Source organism: Crocodylus siamensis, chromosome 4 (genome assembly GCF_052110815.1).
Source record: "Crocodylus siamensis isolate JL-2025a chromosome 4, ASM5211081v1, whole genome shotgun sequence".
Taxonomy (NCBI): domain Eukaryota; kingdom Metazoa; phylum Chordata; order Crocodylia; family Crocodylidae; genus Crocodylus; species Crocodylus siamensis.
In genome coordinates this window covers 144,362,177-144,383,893 of record NC_143398.1, presented here as the reverse complement: position 1 = coordinate 144,383,893, position 21,717 = coordinate 144,362,177, and the positions used below count along the sequence as shown (strand labels likewise).

Here is a 21,717-nt window from a genome sequence, read left to right as displayed (position 1 = left end):
TCTTTAATAACAGTTCCAACATGTTCATTTGTGTGTTCCTGCATTTTCATGTATTTCTTTTTTTCTTAAATTAATACTTATTATTAAATTATATGAAAAATTATCATTTGTTTTTGGGACTTAAAGAGTTGGAGGGAACATGACAATGAAAACCAAGGGCAAACTTTTTCCCTTTCTCCTGCTGGTTGTCTCCCTTTCTCATTTAAATTCTGAGCTGTCCTGAGCTGTCCTAAGAGGGATAGGTTCTTCTTTTTTGGCATGTGTGCCTCTCAGGGTGGGTTTATAATTAAAACAATCCAAAGCTACTATCAGACCAATTTGTTAACAGAAAAAAGAAATACAACCTCAAGGAACCTCTTTTTCCACCACTAGTGCTTTGGTATTAATCCAATGTTTTTCCTTCACACCCTTCCCAGATTGACCATCCTGAGTTTGAGATGCCAGCAGAGAGTGACTACAAAAAAAAATCTGATTACCCCAAGGTAACCTATCAGAAGCTGGGGCAAGGCAAAAATTAAAAACAAAAGCAAAAAAGTCCCACAAGTTTCAAAGAACTCCTTTGAAATGTCCCTTGATTTATGGAGGCGATTTTTTATAGATGATTCATCATTTATGCTTATGTCTGATGCTTTCTTGAACATTTCTTCAGAAGACGTATGTTGCGGGTTTTCCTGTTAGGAAAAAAGTAGGTACATAGCCTATTTTTTCCTAATAGCTTTGAAAATCCTGGTCCAGTAATATCATGCTGTGGTTTTAAACATGTGGTAAGGGTGAACACTGGGCTCTCCATTGATTCTATCTTAGAGTCATACAGTCGTTCAAAAATAGGGCTGGAAGGGACCTTGAGAGGTCATCTAGTCCAACCCCCTACCTGAGGCAAAATCATCCCTATTTTGACCAAAAGCATTGTAATAAAACTCACCCCATCTACACTAAGGCTTTACAATGTGTTACTTATAACATACTTGTTAACATGTTTTAAAACATGTGTTTTATTCTGTATATGTAAAAGACCTTGGACTTTTGCAGCAAACCTAGGGAACCTAATTCCATAATGATGTAATTTTATAATAATCTAATTTCATGACTATCCCAGCCCCTTTGCCTTTCTCAACTGGATAATCATATATAGCTACAGTTACAGTGCAAGTCTTTCAGATCAGAGCTTAAAAAAAAAGTTCTGCCTCCTTACCATGGACATTTAAGATCCTTGTAACAGGAGCCTGCCCTGCCATTTCCATCCAAAATGTCACAGGGATTCCCTGAAGCCTACTCCCACCCTAGACCTGGTTGCATTTCAGTGGGCACATCTACATGAGGCATTTTCTGTGAAGGTGACTCATTAACTCTTCATTAAAGCCTACCATCTACATGTGTAGTGCTATTAGGATAGAGTAAACTAATTAACTCCACTGTAGGATAGTCCTGACAGACACAAGTACAATAATGACAGTTATTTACTCTGCTGCAACACAAATGTAGATGCTGATGGGGTTGGTTGGTGCATGAGGGTGCTTCTCTGCAGCAGCTGCCTGCTGGATGGCCCTTAACTGGAGCACCCTCATGTCCCAGCCAGCCCGTTGTGCATCACATTGAGTCAGCTCAAGGTGCTACAGTTCTGGGTGCATGTGAAAATGGGGCACCTGGGAGCAATAAGCTCTGGCACAAACTGTGCCAGAGTTTATTCATTCGCATTCATTGCATGTGTAGATGTACCCAGTAATGACTTTTCCCTGTATTAAAGACATGCAAAATATGAAGAAAATAGAAGACCTTATTTCCCATGGAGGATTCAGTAATGCTCACTGAGCCAGAAATTATATTCAGCAAATTATGTTTCTTGTAAAGAGTTACAGAAGAAAACAGGGTTGACAGAGACAGCATTGAAAGTGCAAGGCTTGGGTGGAACAGCTCCAACCTCAGCCTTGTAGATCTCCTGGGGATGTGCTTTGTGTCACAGGATGTCCGTCTGTATCTGTCGTATCTGCTGAACCTGGGGAGACTGCTGGGAGTGCCCCAGGACATTACTGCCACCTACATCTCCTTCACCTTAGCCTTCATCTCCAACCTCCAGAGTGTGGTCACCCCACTGCAGAAGCGACAGGAGAGGAGGATGCTGTTCTATACAACCACCATTGAGGAGTTGCAGGTAGGCATGCCCTGCAGCATGAGGAAGGCTGCACATATACTTTCCACTTCTTCAAGACTCAGGTGGGAGGGGAGGGGAGGTGCCTTTTGCAGGGGCCAGCCAGAAATTGCCATCTCTTTCTCTCACTCCTGGAGTCTCCTTTCCCACTGAGCTGCCACAGCAATCTGCTGGGGCTGGTCATCCCTGGTCCCATGGTGGTGCTCCCATCCTCACACTCAGCCCTGATATTTCCCTCCCTGTGTTATCCCTGCCTACCGAGCTCAGCCTGGGAGGGTGCCCTCTGCTGGCAAGAAGGAAGCCAGTGCCATATGCTGCCATACAGTCCTGGGGGTTTGCAGGGAGTTGACCTGTCAGCCCATCTATTGTTTTGCCTTTAGGAAAAGGCCCCAGCCATTGACTGGCTGTCATGTCTAGAGGCAGCCTTCTATCCTGTGCAGCTGAGTCATTCCCAGCCCATTGTGGTTCATGACATGGACTACTTGAAGAACATGTCACGGCTGATCATAGAGTGGCAGGACAGGAGGTAGGAGTTCATGCTCATTACCATCTCCATTATGCCTCCAGACCGGGATGCTGTGATAGCTTCAGATGTGGTGAATGCAGCATGACTGACTAGACCAGTATTCTGAAGGGGAACTACTAAAGAAAGGTTTGGAGGGTGATGCAGCAGGTACTTCTTCCACAGGCAGTCATGAAGTAGTAGGCAGACATATAGAGCCAGATCTTGTCCTACTTTCTAGGCACATAAGTAGACTAAGGCACCTAGGGCTGTAAACAGATGCCATAATTGTCCTGGGAGAAAGCTGTTTGTCCTGGGATTGTACAGATGTACATATTCAATGTCTCTCTGAAGTGTGCTAGATAAAATGCACTGGCACTTTTTTCCATTGTACATCCTCACAGGACTCCTGTTTTGATCTGAGACACACTCTGCAACAATAACTCCTGGATCAAATGAGGTGTCTTTTTGTGCCCACAAGTGATCCTATTCTACCCTGGTTGGATCCCTGAAAAACTGTTAATGCAAAAGGTGGGAGGGTCCTCCACCTATTCCTCACTGCCTTTTGTGCATAGGGGTAAGATCATGGTATGGTACAAGAGTTGCTTCATTAATGAACCTATGTGGAGTTGAGCAGGGTGGAATAGAATTGCATTTAGGAGCCCATGCCCACTTAGATGCCCAACAGACAGGGTAGAATCTGGCCCATTGTTGTCCAGTTCTAAACTGCAGGTGTTCAGAAGTATTATTGTTTAAACAGTGACCCTAGCCCAACAAAGCTGCAGCTACATTTTAGTTCTGGGCAAATTGGTCCTTATCTATTAAGTGTACATATGAATGTCCTACTACCCTATATGTTTTTTTCTTTGCCTAGCACCCTGCAGATCTATATGATACTTCACATGGTGACGAATCTCTCTCCAGCCCTGGACAGCCGGTTCCAAGATGCACGCCAGGAGCTGATGAAGAAGCTTCTTGGACCAAGAGAAGAGTTGGGGATGGTGAGTCAGCTTCCCGTCAGATTCCTTGGCAGCTGTCATGAACCATTCCCACTTTCTGCAACCTCTCAGGGTGGGGTTTCTCAGGTCGGGTGTTGGGGCAAAGAGGAAAGAAGGAGGAGCTGGCCATGCCAGCAGCAACATTTCCAGTATCTGTTCCCTTAGAATTGATACTGTGGATTGTGGCCATCCTGCACAGCCCCCTATCTACTCCATTCCCAGTATCCAATCCACTCTTTGAAGCTTCCACAAAAGCAGAGGCTGGGGGACAATATACTGGTGGGTAGCTTCCCCCTTGCTCTTCTTAACCTGGATAACAAATCCCTTCCCTTATCAGCCCTTATTCCTGGGGCTATGATGTTGACATGACATTTTTCGAGGTACTCAGAGGCTTTTGCATTTAATAAAAATATAGACAAAAATTAAACCAAATGCTGGATTATTCATTGCCATCCCTACTACAAAACAACATGCATTCAACCAGTGTCTCTTCTGCCTGTGTGTTTCTTTGCCTTCCCTCTCCACATATCTTTGCTGTTGTCCTTCCCTGTGTCTTTATCATTCTCTCTCTGCCTCCCAGGTACAAAACAGTCGCTGGCAGAAATGCCTGAGTGAGACCAGCATCTTTTTTGAGCCTGTCCTTGGAGAGATGATGGTGCAAGAAATTTTTCCTCCAGAGGCCAAGGAACTCGTAGGTATTTTCTTCCCCCACCCCAAACATGAATGCAGCTTCCCTCGTACCCTGATGAGGTGACACTCTCAAGGTCAGGTCACCCCCTTATTCCCTCTCTTTAGTTACATACCTCCCATCTTTCTTTGAGGCTTGGATGGACTTAGTGCTAGAATAATCAGTCTAAGGATCTCAGTGTGTACAGCTTGGTACTCATGCATGACCCTCCAATGACAGCCCACAGGAAGAGCACTTATGACCAACCCTAGCATGGAAACCAGATTGGCAGTCCCTGTACCTGTCAGTCATCTTGGCCCAAGATGCTGACATGAAATGTTTTGAGGCACTTGGAGGTTTAGCAGTATAGTCTGAGCAGGACTCATGAGTAACAATAACAGACTCACGTGCCAGGGCTTCAGAGTGGTCCTACAACCAAAAACAAATCTGTAGGCAGAGGGGAAGAGAAATGCTTTTGTTAAGATATTAGATTTCTATTCCCAGGTAGGTTAGCATGTGCAGTGAATGGATGAAGGCTTTCCAATATGTGAAATGAAAAATGCCATTAAAAAGAGGAAGCAGAACAGCAAGAGACTGAGACCATTGGGCGGGGAGGGGAAGAAATGAAGGAATAAAGAAGGGGAAGAAAAGACACAGAGTACTGTATGTGTTATACATGAAAGTATGGTTCTTGTCATTCTGGGGCAGCCTTGAAGCAAGTCTGTTGGACTTTATCCAGGTTGGGGTTGGGTTTAGAGTCATCTTGAGGGAAGCAACCTCCTGTCTGCTATGTCAGGTGTCCCACTGCCCTCTTATTCAAGCAGTAGAGATGTTTCCAGGTCCTGTGCTCTTCCATGATAGGAGAGCTGAAGTTCAGGAAGGAATGGACATATGGTTGGGTTCCTCTCTCACCTAAGACAGGCAGTGAAGAAAGGAGATGTCCTGTGCATACCTGGGGCGCAGCAAGTGGGTAGTATGAAGAGAAGAAGTACATGTTTAAATGGATTGGTAGAATGAATTATCTTCAAGCTTCAGGAGAAGTGTCCTCCCTAGATCTGGGTTGTAGTGGGCCTGGGGCAATGGGGCAAGGTGGTTGCCCAGTACTGAATGACCACAAGTCCTAATCTCTCAAGCCAAGTGAGGCATTGCCTCCAGAGCACCTGTTTTCCATAGGCCTGATCAGGCTTTTTTTTCCCTTTGGAAGGCTGAAAAGATTTTCTCTGAGGTCCAAAATGCCCTCCAGAGCCGGCTGGATCAGGTGGGATGGATGGATGAGGAAACCCGACAAGAGGCCAAAAGCAAGGTGTGTGTGGAAGTCACAAACTAATCAGGCCTTCAATTCCCAATAACCTCTGCAAAAGAGATAGGGGCCTGTATATACATATACTATGAAATATGTGCATTGGTATATCTCCCTATATAGATGCTCTTACACTTACATGCTTGACCTAATTAGGCACGTGAAGGCTGTCCATATACACATGACCACACCCCTGGCATGTCTGGCTGTGCAAAATTTTGCCACCAGTTTTGTTTCAACCCGTTTTAAGGTCGAAACAGCAGAATCAAAATGGAACAGATACGGTTGAAACAGCCTCAAAACAAAGCTAGGCAAGTCAAAACGTTTTGCCGTTTCGACGCTGTTTTGATGTATCGCCCATAGGCTATAATGGGGAAGGTTAAAACAGCCTATAACTGTCATGTCTGGCCAGATTTAGATGAAACTTTCAGGAATGGTAGCCCTTTCTACAGGCATGAAGTCTGCCGTGTTTTAAGGAGATAGGTGCAGGGGTTTCTGGGAAACCGCACCTCAAATTCTTAAAAGCAAAACTCATGTCATGTGTTAAACCACAGCAGGGTCAAAACTGCAGGCATGCTAGCCCCTGCTGAGGCCACAAAGCCTGCCAAGTTTAAGAAGATAGGTGTAAGGGTTTGAGGGAAACTGCACCTCAAGCTGTGGACAAGCAAAACTCACGGCATGGGTGACACTGTGTGTGTTAAGGCACAGCAGGGTGAAAGCTGTAGGGATGGTAGCCTCCACTGAGGCCACAAAGCCTGCCAGCTGTCGAGAAATAGGTGCAGGGGTTCTGGGTTTTGAGGCCCTGCACCCCTAGCTGCTGACAAGCAAAACTCGTGTCATGGGTGCTTGTGCAACTGTGTCTGTCTTGGGGCACAATATGAACATGAGCCAGCAGTGTGATGCTATAGCCAGCAGGGCCAACAATATGCTGGAATACATCAATTGATGCATCTCCAGCAAAAACATTGCAAAGAAGTGATTCTCCTGCTCCACTCAGCACTGGTGAGACCACAGCTGGAGTACTGCATCCAGTTCTGGGCACCACACTTTAACAAGGACGTGGACAAACTTGAGAGTGTCCAGAGAAGGGCTACCTATATGGTCAGAGACTTGCACGGCAAGCCATACAAGGAAAGGCCGAGGGACCTGGGCCTCTTCAGCCTGAAAAAGAGAAGGCTGACAGGAGACTTGGTAGCAGCTTACCACTACTTCAGAAGCGTACATCTATGGCTCAGTGTACAACTATTCACCAGGGCACCCTTGGGGAAAACTAGGAGTAATGGTCACAGTCTGGAGACCCTAGTTGTGAAGTAGTTTTTCCTAATGTTGAGCCTGTCATGAGCCTGAAATGATCTTCCAGGAGTTTGTGACTATAACTCCTAGTTTTCCCCAAGGGTGCCTTGGTGAACAGTTGTTCACCAAGCCCTCGATGTACGCTTCTGGTATAGTGGTAAGCTGCTACCAAGTCCCCTCTCAGCCTTCTCTTTTGTCCTTTCTGGCCTGATTTGGAGGAAACATGCAGAAATGGTAGCCCCATCTGAGGGCATAAAGTGTGCTGAGTTTCAAGAAGATAGGTGCAGGGCTGTTTTGACCTTCCCCATTATATCCTATGGGCGAAACGTCAAAACAGCATCGAAACGGCAAAACGTTTTGACGGAACAGAACAGCCATTTTGACTTGAAACAAAAGTCAAAATGAAACACTGTTCTGTTGAAACACTGGTCGAAATGAAACACTTCCATTTTGCACAGCCCTATTGGCATGTGTATTTGGAGATGCTCAGTGCTTCTTCACAAGTATCGCCTCTTACATATCACAAAATACGCATGTACATACCAGCTTCCACGTGTGGGGAGAGAAAAGTATAAAGCTACCAAAGGAAGCATTTGCATTAGAAGAGTGATAGACTTTTACCAGGGCAGCACTAGGCTTAGGGTCACAAAAGGAGAAAAGTGAAAGGAAAAAGTGTCATAGAGAGCAGCCAACAGAATAGCTCTGAATGCAATGGAGCTAATGGAGAAGGCTTGTTTACCCTCCACTGAAATTCAGCATTAAGGGGGAAAGCAACACAGAGATGACCTTGCAGGTAATGCTTGTCTTGTTATGATTTAAGGTTTCAAAGGTCCGGGTGGAGATTGGCTATCCAGACTACATCCTCCAAACCGCTGAAGTGGACAAGGAGTATAAGAATGTGAGATGTACACTACAAATGTACCTTTCTTATTACGGACAGCGTACTGGTACCAGGCCCTACAGCATCTGCTGCTGACAGAGACTGGGGACAACGGGTGTAGACATAGCTCACATGGCACTCCTCTTCCTTCCTTCTTCCCTCCTCTTTCTGAAAGAGATCAGCTATGGGGAAACTGGGTGTGAGCCTGTTCATCACCTTGTGTGCTCTGCTTGTGCTCTGGTAATATCTCTTGGGATCCTTTAGCACATACGAGGCAGGAGATCTTTGAGGTGTGTACAGCAGAGACAACATTTTCCTGATTTGTCCTTTGAATAAACCTCACAGACAGCCTTTTCTTTAAGCTGTTTCTTTTCCTACCACCTTTCCCTGATTCATTTTTTTTCCTCTCTCTTGCTCTTCCCTGATCTTTGACACTTTCTTTTGTCTCCTTCTCTCTCCTTAGCTGAAGATCAATGAAGACACTTTTTTCCTCAATGTGGTAGCCTCCCTGAAGGCCCAGAGGGAAAGTTTCTCCCAAAAGCTCCTTTATCCACTCTCACAGGATAGGTGCGTGTTAGTCATTTGGGAGTGAAGCAGGGGAGGGCTTCATGTGTGTCAGGGATAGATTATAGGATGACTGTTGGTGGTAGGTGCAATATATAGAAGGTACAATAGAGTCAAGAAGATTTGAGCTAGCAAATAGGAATGAGTTAAGGCAATGCGGAGAGAGGATGTTCTTGTTGGGAAAGCATGTGCATGAGTACTAGATGTTCTGGGTTCATATTCCTGTTTTACCACCTACTTTCTATAAGAGATTCTGCAGAGGAGTCCTACTCCACTACCACAAAGGCGTGGTCTGGGGGGGGAAGGGGCTGGGACAGAGAGAGCTGGGACACCGGGAATTAACATTGTATACCTTTCCTCTTCTCTTTTTGTGAATCTAGCTGGAAGGTGGTCCCCTGGTCAGTCCGTTCCTACTATTCGCTGAGGAACCATGCTGTGGTCTTCCCTGCGGGGATGTTCCGTAGCCCATTCTTCCACACCAGGTTCCCCAGGTATGGAGATGCTGCAAAGCCCACAGCAGGCCTGTTAGCTATGTGTCATCTCTTTTGCACGTACACTACAAAAATGGTCATTTACTGCAGCAGACCAGAAAAGTCCTTCATGCTTTGCCTTTAAAAAAAAACCCTCAAAAAACTTGAAAGAGGAATACAAAAACAATGTTGCTTTTACTAAAGCCAAGTGAATACTATCTAATTGAGTTCTCATGCCCTCGTGGCTCAGAATATGATAGAAAGGGAAAAATGAGTCTCAACAGAAAGACTGTGAGGACCTGCTGGGCATCTAAGTAGGCTTAGGACACCTCAGGTAATTCTATTCCATCCTACTCAAGTCCAGAAAATCCATTCATGTGTCTATTTATGTGATGCACTAGCATTTGATACTTCAGACTGAGTCACAAAAAGCAGTGAGGAGGAGGGCAGACCTACCCACCTTTTGCATTAACTTTTTTCAGACTCAAGCAGGTGAAATAAAATAGCACTTAGGCACCCAGTGGGTAGACGAAGGTTTGTCTCAGTCTCTGAGCCCATTGTTTTCTTATTGGAAAATAAGAACATACTATTGCCTGGATTCCCAGACTGAAATACAGGACCCTTGTTACATAACATCCCACCCAGCATATTTACACATGGACACAACAGAATTCAGCTCTCCCTTTATAAAAAAAAGACACACTTCTTTTAAGCAATCCCTTTTTGCATTATGAGGCAAGTATGCCTCCGCGTGAACCATCAACTCTTTGGCACGGTCGAAATGTACGGAGTATAATTTTGTTCTCTGATTCTAATGAGAACATTTCTGCCAAGCAACCACTGTGACACTGAGTGATCAAATAAGGCAAAGATCACTGTAAGGCATTGCTTTATGTCACGTTTCTTTTTCCAGAGGAAATGGATGCTCAGACTTATTAAATTCTCATTATATAAAAAGGCTGTCATTAAGTGAAGGTGTTCAAGTTGAAATGAAACAGGTAGTCTGATTAATATAATTCTTCTTGGTCTATGGTGATTTCCCATCACCAACAGTATAACCCACCTCAGCACACTCAGTGACTCATAAAACTCATTAGGATGTCAAGAATGAAATAGAGCTCAAAAGAATACTGGCTAGAGAAATATATTTCCCAGCACTATGTTCTTACAATGGATGCATCAGTAATATCTGAAAAAACAGTACCTTTTAATTCAGTAGAGTTCCCCACCATATTTAGAGTCACATCTACTGAATAACATGAGACAGAAATGATTATTTAGCTTACCAATGTCAGCCCAGTTGAGCCTATGCATTTGGAGTTCAGGAGTTATTAAATGGGGCTTCTTTTTTTTTTTTTTTGGAGTGATCTAACAAACTGGTGTTGTCTCCTTATGGCCCTACCATATAAGCTTTCTTTAAAAAATAGGCTTAATCCAAATGGTGCCAAAATAACCATAGTCTTTAAGGATGAGAACAAAACAGAACCATTGCAATAATAGCCACTCTGAAAGCAAAGGCTCTGAGGGAGTTTTGATCTGCCACAATCATGTCAGTGCTGTGTTGACTCTGAAGTTTAATGGTGAATGCATGTACGTCAGTGTTATTTGCTGTTTCATTACTGATCAATATATGTAAGAAATGGAAGAAATGAGAATATAGTAGAAATCTACTGCTGGCAGAGTCTGGCTTTGATGGGTCAAATGGGTAGAACTCTGTTTGTGGGAGTACTGCTACTTTTATTTCCTCTGGTGTCCAGCACAACGTTTACATGATTGTGAACTAAGGATGTCTTGTAGAACTGCTCGTGCAACATTTCTGTCTTTACGTTATACCTCTAAGGACATATCTTGAGGACAGCAGAAATGCATAAAGGCAGAATTTCTCTTGCAGACTTTTTCCCTATCAGGAAAAATCAAATAAGAAAAAGATCAGCTTGACTGTCAGATCCTGGGTGGGAGGGGGTTGCTGTGCTGACAGTTTGAAGAATCAGACTCTTACTTGCATTTTTGTTCTGCCCATTTGATCTGAGAGCACTGGGAGGGAAAAAAAACCATGGAGCCTTCCTGCAAAGAGTCATTTGTGAGAGTAGTAGGTACTTCATAGAGCCAAAGAGCTGGTAGACATGTTCAGTGGCAGTGCAGAGTCTATCTCCTCCCTTGCCACAAGCCTGGCTTCGCTGCTGATAACCCTTCCCATATTTTTTTTTGTCTTTCTCAGTGCTGTAAACTTTGGAGCCATGGGGGTCTTCATGGCACATGAGCTGCTTCACACATTCTATGACTATGGTGCGTATGGACTGTGGGGAGTATTTAGCATAGTCTCTTCTCCTTGCTCACTGCCAGAGATTGCAGGGGGTTTCCCCCTCTAGAGTGCTGAAACTATCCCCTCCAGGCTGTGCGCCCTATAAGAGGTATAAGTCAAAGGCAAGCTTGGTGAATCTAAAGAGAATCAATCCCAGACCATGTTCACTATTCAGGACAATGAACTAAGTGGTAAAGGGAATTCCTAGTGGACACTGGTATTGCACTGACCTTCCAGGTTTTCCCTATTCTCCACAGTGCTACCAGACACCTGTTCCAGATGCAATAGGACGGTACTGGTGCAAGAAATAGACTGCCTCGTGAAACAATATGAGAGCTACTCTCTGCAGGGTCTGCAGGTCAATGGTACTTTCACGCTGTTGGAGAATGCAGCTGACACTGGGGGACTCACCATTGCCTACCAGGTATCACAGTCCACCTTCTGTTCTAGTTTTATATGCAACCCATACAAGTCTACCAGTTCCCCTCACTCCTGCCCTGCAACCCCAGTCCTAGACCTTTTTATTCCACTAGAGAGGGGTTCCCAAACTGGTATGTGTATCCCTGCAGGTATGCAAAACAACTCTATGGAGTATGCAAGAGAAGCTGTGTAATGGCTGATTTAGCTTGCATTATAATAATAATAATTGGCATGTAAAGCATTAAAATATAAATTGTATGCTGGTAAGGTTATGTGGGCAACTGGTAAATCTGGAAGGCGCATGCAATAAGAAAAAGTTTGGGAACCTCTGCACTAGAGCCATTTGTGCATACAATAAAGGGTTACTGTTTTAAGCTGAAAAAGTCTCCAGGAACTAAGCTACTTCCCTTCAATTTTAAATGTCTCCTGACATGGGTGAACAGGAGCCCTCTAGTCTTTGGAGGGCAAAAACTTTCACTGTGTGTTCTGTAAAATAGAACAGAAAAATTCTCCTTCAGCTTTCCCATAAGAGGAAAAGTGTGAAGCTTAATTAACATTATGGTCTCTCATATACTTTGTGATCCTTAGATGGAAAACATTAGTAATATGCTAGGTATTTCAACTGTTATTCAAGCATAGGTGATTCAATTTAAATCGCTTTCATACCTTCAGGATAGAGTCATTCTTGTCTCATCTTGTGGCTCTCTGCTGCCACTGTATGGTAATGTCTGGAAAGAGAAGCAAAAATAATGACAGAAAATAGTGGACTGGCAGTTATAAGCCATCCCAGAGCTAGGGGATTTGATGTCTTTGAAATGGACACTGGACTTCCCAGACAAGTAGGTGTCACCATCCCAGCTTGAAGGATTCTGAAGAGCCTTTGTATTGGAAGAAGAGATTATCTTAATTTGACTTCTCCTTTTGAGTTAAACTTTAAATGTTTAAGTCTGCCATTTTTATTGTGTTTTTCTCTCTCTCTCTGCCTGCAGGCCTATAAGAACTGGCTGAAAAATCACAAAAAAGAAAGGCATTTCCACCACACTGGACTTTCGCACCATCAGCTCTTCTACCTGAGCTTTGCCCGTGTAATCAATTTGGTTTTGGTCATGTGGCTCAGTCCAGCTAACGTCCTCTCTTTCTGTCTCTCTTTCTCTTGTTTTTGGTGTCTGATCATCAATACTCCTCTTTTTCTCTATATGCTTCTTTTCCCCTGCTTTACAGCATTGGTTTTGGCTAATTTTTCAGAGATTTAGATTGTTCAGAGGTTTAGAATAGCCCTGCTGCCAATTGCTGTACTTCCCAAGGATGGACCATGAAATAGGAGGAACCTCAGATCCTTAAATGATCTGAATACATCAGTATTCAGACTTGACTGAAGACATAGGATCAGGATCCTATGCTGTGTAGTGAAGCTCACCAACCTAGCAAAGGAATTAGGTTTCAGAGGCAGGGTCCCTGCTGCAAACACCTTCTTGCTCAAGCCCGAGAGTGTTTTCATCCAGTCATGGAAAAATGAATTGAAAAATTACCAGGCCAGGGATTATAATATCTGTCTGTCTACCCAGTGCCATGATGATGACTGATGATAGTGAAAAAACTTTGCCATCAAAAGATAACTAGGAGTGAGCAGAACTTTAGGTTTGCAGGGGGGTAAAACATGGAAAGGGATCAAAAACACAATTCAGCCTGAAAGATGGGCTTCCAGGAAACAGCTAATCAGATATTTTTGAAGGGGGACTGTAATTATATGGATGGTGGATGAAGTTTCCTTAGGTACCTGTTTAAGGCTTATTCAAATGGAACCCAAGTGGCAAGTAAATAGGGAGCCAGGGCAGGTCACAGGTTTTATGTACCCAAGAGATCAACCTTTGCAATTCTGTGCCAGCCAGAGCATTTGTGAGGTTATTGAGAACAGCCCTGAGCAGAGTGCAGATATGATCCAATCCCAGGGCCCCAGGGGCTGGGTCACTGAAATAAGGTCTTCACTATAGAGGGAACTAGCACAGCTGCCAGCTTCCTACGAATGAAGGTAGGTTTCCGTAGCATGACCACCTGGGCCTTGAGCAATGGCAGTGGAGCCAATAGGAGCCAGATATCGCAAACCATACACTTGCTGCTCTTTCTGTTTGATAGCTTGCTCTCTACATGTCCTTTCATAGCTTGTGACAAAGTGAGGTGGTGTGCATGAAAGCTTAGGCATCTTGGAATCAGTTAGTCTGTAAGGTGCACTTCTGCCTAACCAGAGGATGGGCCATTGCCTCTTCTGAAGGAGTTTGCCGTGCCCACCCACACCATTTCCATCTCACTTGGGATGAAACAGATCTACACTGTCATTGTGTTAGATGGATAGATTTCATCTGTCGTCCTGCATTGGAACATGGTACTGTCCAGGTGACAGGAAGATAGCATAGATCTTAGTTCCACCTTCACAAATGTGCCACTGTGTCCCCTAGACAGGTGTAACAAACAGAGATGGTGCCCTGGGCACCCCCAGTGAGAGAGTGGGGTGGGGGGCACAGTTCTCAGATAAGCAGCAGGGGAGGGGTGCTCAGGTTATGGGAACAGGGGCCTTGGGGGAGGCAGCAGTCTTACCCCTGCTGGGAACTCCTAAACAGTCCCTGGCTGAGCTGCTGCCGCCACCACGCTGTGTGCTCTGCCCACCCCAGCTGTTGCTCTTAGAGCAGCAGCAGCACCCAAGGACCAGGTAAGCCCTGAGGCTACTCTTGCTGTCAAGGCACCTCATAACTGGACACTTGGAGTGGATGCCCCTCTCTCCCACCCATAGTTATGCTACCCCTAAATGACAGGGGACAAACTGGAAATTTAGACAACAATTTACATAGGGACCCTTGGCAATCTCACCTCTTTGGGTCTTGTGTTAGTCTGACGTGACTCTTCTGTTGTCCTCCAGGCAATGTGTGGCTGCCAGAGTCCTAAGAACCTGCAGGATTTCCTGAACAGGGATCACCACAGCCCCCTGCCACTGCGAGTCCGTGGCACTCTCAGCAATGCCCAGGACTTTGCCAGGCACTTCCACTGCCCCAGCAGATCGCAAATGAACCCAGCCTCCAAGTGCCACTTCTGGTAATCTACTTGGTCAAGGAAGGGGAAAGAGACTGACTGAGCAGTGGAAATGAGGTCTTGGAGTGTGCACCCACTGGGGATGGGCCATCTTGTTTGGACTTACGTAAAGACACCCTGGTCTAACCTGTTCCTTCCCTTCCCATCATCTTTACAGTTCCCTCAGCTCTGTTTGCTCCCCAGCTTCTCCTGTTAGAAGGAAATTTTGACCCATATAGCAGGAGGGTAGAAGGTATAGCAGGCCCTTCCCCTAATGTTGTCTACTCTCTGGCTTGCCCTTCAAGGGGCACCAAGCCGAAAGCTTTGCAAAATTAATAGGCTACATTCAGCAGTAGCTCTGAGGGGAGCCTCACATGTGACTATGGACATCACACATGAGGAAGACTAGGAACAGGAGATCTCAGGTCTGCTTCCCCAAGAGCAGGTGGGGAGGCAGAGGAGAAGAGAATCACTGGCCCCTGCTACCAGATGGCAGGGATGAAACACTTGATGAATGTAACAAAAAATAATCTCTTATTCTTATAAGAGATTTTATATACCAGATAGAGGTAACAGATTAGGAGAAGGAGAGGGCTTATTTAAGGGGAGGGTATAATAAAATAGGCAACAGGCACAGAGCCTTGTGGAAAACTCAATAGGTCAGGGTAAGCATCTAAGTTTCAGTGTCCCTCTGACCATCAAACCATTGATGTTCTCTCATTACTGGCTTTAGATTCATTTTGTGAACCCAATAATGGAATTTTGCTCCCGTTCTTTTTTGCTGTATTGTACTGTGTAAATGAATGTCGGGTATTCATGCAATGTTTGAGAGCAAAGCAAGGAAATATACAGAAATAGCAAGCATGCTGGAAGTTAAAGACGTTACCATTTTTTTTTAAAGCAGCCTGAAACTGTATCTGTTTAGAGGTTCTGATCATTAAGAACTGTATTTAAAAAAAATAGAAATGCATACACACACATACACACAACTAAAATTCACCAGGATTGACCCAAAAACTGTCTGACAGGGTGCAGACTCCTCATTTCCTCATAGAATTATCTTGGGAACTAGCCAACTGCCCATCAAAATGACAGGGGAGGGCAGGCGGGGACGGAGCACCGCCACACACCACCCTGTGCCACTGCTGCTTCCTGGGAAGGGGGCGGGGGGGAAGCTTGCACATGGTGGCAGCTGCTGCCACCCACCCTCCCATGCTGCCACCGCTCCACATCCAGCCACACACAACCTGCTCCCTGCCACTCTGCATCCAGCCCTGTGCACCCCCCGCATCGTCTGCTGCTCCGTGTCTGGCCCAGCACTCAGAGGCAGATTAATGTCTACTGGGGCCCTGGGCAAACACAAAATTGGAACCCCCTCATCCCCCCAGGAGCTGGGCTGCAAGGGTGGGGGAGCTGGGACCCTTCCTCTCCTGGTGCTGGTGAGGGAGCCTGGGTGGACTCTGCCGGGCTGGAAGTGGAGGGGCATATTCCTCCCTCTTCTCCCTGCCCCTCCCGTCCTGCTATGGCCAAACACACACACACACACACACACACACACAGGTGTGCACATAGATGGGAGCACACTACTCTCATTCTCTGCACATGGATGCATGGACACGAACATACTCTCCCTGCTAGAAACACAGACACGTGCACACACACACACGCACACATGTACTCACACAGACAAGTACATACTCTACTCACTCTCGGCACATGGACAGACAAACCCACTCTCCCTCCTGCCATGAACACAGATACACACACCCATGCATGCACATACACACACACGCGCGCGCATGCATGCATTCATACATGCAGACAGGCATGCACTCTACTCATTCACTCTGCACATGGACACAGACACAAACACACCCTCTCTCCTGCCATGAACAGATATATGCATGCACATACACAGAAGGAAAAAAAGAATTGTGAGGGGGGCAGGCTGAGTGTGCACGCATATGCCCCTGTGCCTCCCCAGGTGGGCAAGTCTGTGGTGGGGAGGGTAAAGGGTGGAGGAAATGGGGCTGGGATTGGGAGGGAGCGGAGCAGAGCTGGGCTCTGGGCTGGGCCTGCTGCGCCTGTGTGGCTGTTCCTTCCCTTGTGCCTGGGGTTGTTGCCCGGCGCTGGTGGCCCCCTCGAAACTGCTGCTTCCCAGCTCTGGCTGCCTCCCCACACCAGCCTCTAACCCTGCACCACCTGGGGGGGTGCCAGGGAGCCAAGGGGGGCATGCAGCCCCTGATCTGTGCAAAGAGAAGGGTGGGTGCAGCTGGGGCTGGGCTCTGCCTGCTCCTGGCCTGTGTGCCTCGCTCCCGCCTTTGACAGAGACATGGAATGGCCCTATTTGCCTCACTGCCCAGCCCGCCCAGTGGGAATGCACATCACGCCAGGCCGCTGTCAAAGGTGGCAGTGAGGCATGCGGGCGGGTAGCAGGCAGAGCCTGACCCCAGCTGCACCTGCCCTACCCCGTGAAAACATCGGGGACCGTGTGCCCCCGCTTGGCTCCCTGGCGCCACCACTGGAGGAGCCACCAGGCTGTGCTGGGCTCTTCCTTGGGACGATCCAGGGTGGGCAGTGGGGGTGCACGGGTGCCAGGGGCTCCGTCCCCCCTGTGCCGGCAGTGCAGTCAAGTCTGCCCTGCTCCGGCCCCCAGCTCTGGGCCCCCATGGGCAGTGCAGGGCCAGGGCTGGGGCCGGGGCTGGTGCCAGCGTGGGGCTGGGAGTCAGCAGTTTCGTGGTGGGTGCTGACACCGGGGGATGACCCGGCAGGGAAGAGGCAGCCACACGGACACATCCGGCCCTGCTCCATGCCCCCTGCCGCAGCTCTGTGTCCACCTGGCCCTGGTCTTCCTATTCCATCTCCCCTCCCTGCCGGCTGTCATGGGGGTTGGCGGGCTGGGCAAGAGGGGGCGCCCCCACCCTGATCCGTCCCCTTGCCCTCAGGCAGGGAGGCATGGGGTAGCTCCAATGCTTGGGTGGCCAGGGTGTGTTACCCGCCGCCAAACTTCCCTGGCAGTTGTACAAACTTGGGCCCCTACAGTCAGGGCAAGGAGCCAATTGCCGCTGCCCTCTTCCGCTTTTCCTCAGCTGGCCTCACCACTAATGAATTACAAATACCAATTTATTGGTTTTCTACGTGTGGCAAAAGCTGCACCAGATAGCGGGAGCTGCAGTGGGAAGGCTGCAGGAGCCAGCAGCACCGGCCAAGGAGCTCCCACTTTTTCTTAGCGATTCCCAATTGATTTATTTCTAATTATTTATTTCTAATGTGTGGAGATGAGGCGGGGGGAGCCCCCACACAGGAAGCTGCAGGAGGAGGTGGCACCAGCTCAAGAGCTCCTGCTTTAACTCAGCTGATCCCACCTGTGCCTACCTGGCCCACAGCAGGTTGGTGCATCCACAGTTCAGCAAAAGCATTACAGACAGACAGACAGACAGAGTAAGCCCTTTATTATACTAGAATTTTTTAAAAGTAGAAGCTTTGTTCTGTGTGCTTTTCATATTGGCTATCCAGTGATTCTCTGAGGACAGACCCATGATGTGGAAAGGCAACTTCTACTAAAGATCATAAAAATTAAAGCTATTAATTGCATCAGACCATGTCTAGCATGGCTGACATTGGGCATCACAGCATATTCTTCAGGAACACTTTTTTCAGAAGGCTAGTCTACTGTCTTATTCTTGATTATTACAGAAGGAAAGGAATGTGTGTAGATGCAAAGTGTTTTACTTTTACTGTTTTGAGAAATTCCTCTGAGCATTAAAATTACATTTTAAAAACTAATTGCGCTCTTTATTACTGTTGATATGTTTATTTTGACATTTCGTTCTTCATGAGAGAATGAAAATGGGTCAGTCTTCACTTTTTTTGCAACCCAGGTAATATGACTCTTCCACTAGTGCAATTTACACTGGAATTTACTCTGATGTAAAATTACACTGGTGTTGGAGGGACACAGGATTAGATGATATCCAAGTATAGTGGGGTAGACTACACACTGTATATGTTCTGCTGCTAGTTGCTGGCTGAAACATTGCTTACCACTATCTATCCCAGGGTTGTGACTCACCTTCCACAGTTCACAGTTTCTGGAAGAGATGTTGCAGTGCAAACTGGAAGTTTAAGACCAAGTTGTGTAGTGCTCCAAGGCATTGACTTCTGCTGATCATTTCCAGGCAGAAGACACTGACCAGAGGCCTTATGCCAAATTATATATCAGGAAGCTGTAACATTGAGAACAAGCAGATCAGTCTTTTTCCAGGCTGCTGAGTGCCAGGTAGTCCCAGCGTAGAGGATGTCACTCTGCAGGTACTTGATCCATCTCCTCTACATGCTCAGCCTTCTGTGTAAGGTGGTTTTCTTTGGCCAGTAGAGATGAAGGTGATAGGGCTACACAAAAGATGCATCTTGGAAATGTCAGGTTTCCTCTTTGCAATAGCTGGTGTTAGGAAAGTGATTTGGATGAGACTTTTGCTATTTTGTTCTGTCAGCTTTTCCAGAGTAAAAGCTAAGGCATACCTGTCTTTTCAGCCAAGGAAATCATTTCTTTATTGGAAAGCCAAGTTTGAGAGCTAGACAGCATTCAATCAAGGTGGATTGAGATTGAGTACAGAGATATGCCTAAGAATAAGAATGGAGAACATGCACTGCCAGCAAAGAGAAGGTATAAGCAACTCTGGACCATGACAATCAACCCTCCTCCACCCCCAACTGCCCAGTGAGGCACTTCATTTTTATAACACAGCTCCTTGTCCTTACTAATTTGATATTTACTTTGTGATTGGTTAATGTTGTTTCTAAGATGCCTTTTGCCTCATAAGGAAAAATAAGTGGATGCAAAAACAGGGTCTGCAAAGACTGCTGATGTTATCTTTTCTAAAATTTGTGACTTGATGGTGTCATGGCTGGGGTGTTATGTCTGGTGCTCCAAAAAGAAAAAAAATTGCAATTTTTCTTAAATAGCAACAGCTTGTGATAGCATCATCATTAGTGCTGTTTATAATTTTGGAATTAGTTGAGCCATTGACTTCTGCAATAAAACACAATGAATTTAACAAATGAAAAACAATTTGCACAATAGCTCTGCTCTTACCAAATGAAAGCAAGCTTTTCATACACGGGGTAACTTCACTCATGCTAAGACCTAAAGCAGGTGTCAGGCCTCCCCGGACCTTATAACTCAGAGCTTGGGGTAGACAAGCACATTGCTGAAAATGGTGCAGATGGTATTATCTAGGTCCCAATGGAGTGTGTGCTTTGCTGCCACTGAACAAAGCAGGGTGGCAGGGATGGGTGGGAGAAGATAGTGCTACAGACCTGAGATGATTAGTAGTAATGCGAATGTCAGGTGGAGCAAGGTGGCCTTCCGTGAAATCTGCATAGGCATGCAAATTCCTTTGGCGGTGAAGAAGTAGCTGGCAATAGCCATCTGAACCTTGGAAAACCCTGTTACCAACCTGTTGCCAACCAGTTTGGCATGGGGAAATCAAGAGCTAGAGCCCTAAAAAAGTTGCTAGTACTGCCTTGTGAAGTGGGCTGAATATGTCAACTGAACAAATGTGCCAAGGTTTCACCCCTCAATTCCCACGCACTTCCAAATATATCACCATGAAGGGCTGTTTATCTACTTTCTTCAGGACATCCTGAATCATTATGGGAGGTTCATACAGGCAACAGCCAAGTGCTGTTGGAAGGTATGCACAGGGAAAGATCCAGGGGAGGGGCAGTGGTGCAGTTGCACTTCCTTTGATTCCCCTTTCCACCAAAGTTTAAAATCAACTGCTGGCAATGGCAGCTGCATTTCTATTCAGGCAGACCTGAGGGAGACTTCATGCCACTTGGCTTCATGGCTCATTATAATCTGCCTGATTCCTTCTAAACTTCTCATTTCATGGGTCTAAATGACCCTTTCTCCTTTTTTTAATGGTTTTAATATTCCATTAAATAAGACATTACTTCTTTTGCAATTCTGCTGCCTACTGACTGCTCCTGGTAATGTAGCTCCTAGTTCATAGCAGTGCAGATTGTTTTGAACTCTAGCTAAAAACATTAACTCAGGTGAACACTAATTGAGGTGTAGAAATAAGTTTTAGTGAAGCATTGGATGCACTGCCAGGATGCTCAAGGAGGCTTGATTTTGTTTTATGAATAAATCTAAAAGATGTACATTTCATTCTAATGACTACAGGACTGACGAAGTAACATCTGGTATACTGCCTACCTGGAGCGAGGATTCAGGACATGAAAGGGATGCTCCAAACTGTAATCCAGCCCACCGATTATTACCCCATGGTCCTAGTCCATGTGGGCACTAACGATATGGCCAGGAGGAGCCCTGATCGCCTGATGGAGGACTACCACGCTCTGGGGTGCGTGCTGAAGGAGATGGGCGCACAGGTGGTTTTCTCTTCTATCCTGCCAGTGGACGAGGCAGACGGCATGAAACATGCATTGCAGAGACCAACTGGCAGCTACAGGAATGGTGCTTCGAGGAGGGCTTTGGCTTCCTCAGCCATGACTGGCACATCACGACGAGAGACATGCTGGGATGGGATGGGCTCCACCTTTCCCCTAAAGGTAATCGTGTGTTCTCTTCTAGGCTGGCTGACCTCCTCTGGCGGGCTTTAAACTAGGCTCGTCGGGGGAAGGGGAAGATGAGGGCGGAGGAAACATCAGACTGCCAGACCAAACAGCACCCACAACTACAGCCCAGCCCAGACCAACGAGCGAAGCGAATAAACAGGTAAGAGATAGGGGCCAGGGTAATGCTGGGACTAGGGGGTCAGTACACACATCCACAGGAGGCCTCAAATGCCTCTACACAAACGCTCGTAGTATGGGCAACAAGCAGGAGGAACTCACCCTCCTGCTGGCTGACACCAGCCCGGACATAGTGGGGATTATGGAAATGTGGTGGGACGCAACACATGATTGGGCGGTGAATGTCAAGGGCTATAGGCTGTACAGGAGGGACAGGATAGGAAAGAGAGGTGGGGGCGTGACACTCTATATTAAGGAGGAATACACATCCTCATCAATTAGCAAGGAGTCAGGGGAGGGGCACTCTGAAGTGCTTTGTGTTAGAGTACAAGGCAGTCAAGGGGAAAGAGACT

General features: G+C 46.4%; 1 protein-coding gene across 1 annotated transcript in view; it reads left to right on the top strand.

Moving 5' to 3' along the window:
• KEL (Kell metallo-endopeptidase (Kell blood group)) overlaps positions 1 to 18,379 on the top strand; it is a 36,384-nt gene extending 18,005 nt beyond the window's left edge. Inside the window, exons 7-19 of the mRNA XM_090044018.1 lie at positions 417 to 482; positions 1,961 to 2,149; positions 2,527 to 2,672; positions 3,523 to 3,649; positions 4,227 to 4,337; positions 5,518 to 5,616; positions 7,727 to 7,804; positions 8,250 to 8,353; positions 8,731 to 8,841; positions 11,039 to 11,106; positions 11,380 to 11,546; positions 12,532 to 12,627; positions 14,454 to 18,379. Of these exons, the coding sequence (XP_089900144.1) occupies positions 417 to 482; positions 1,961 to 2,149; positions 2,527 to 2,672; positions 3,523 to 3,649; positions 4,227 to 4,337; positions 5,518 to 5,616; positions 7,727 to 7,804; positions 8,250 to 8,353; positions 8,731 to 8,841; positions 11,039 to 11,106; positions 11,380 to 11,546; positions 12,532 to 12,627; positions 14,454 to 14,630 (1,539 nt within the window). The 3' untranslated portion in view covers positions 14,631 to 18,379. The remainder of the gene's footprint in view (positions 1 to 416; positions 483 to 1,960; positions 2,150 to 2,526; positions 2,673 to 3,522; positions 3,650 to 4,226; positions 4,338 to 5,517; positions 5,617 to 7,726; positions 7,805 to 8,249; positions 8,354 to 8,730; positions 8,842 to 11,038; positions 11,107 to 11,379; positions 11,547 to 12,531; positions 12,628 to 14,453) is intronic.
• Positions 18,380 to 21,717: the final 3,338 nt, after the last annotated feature.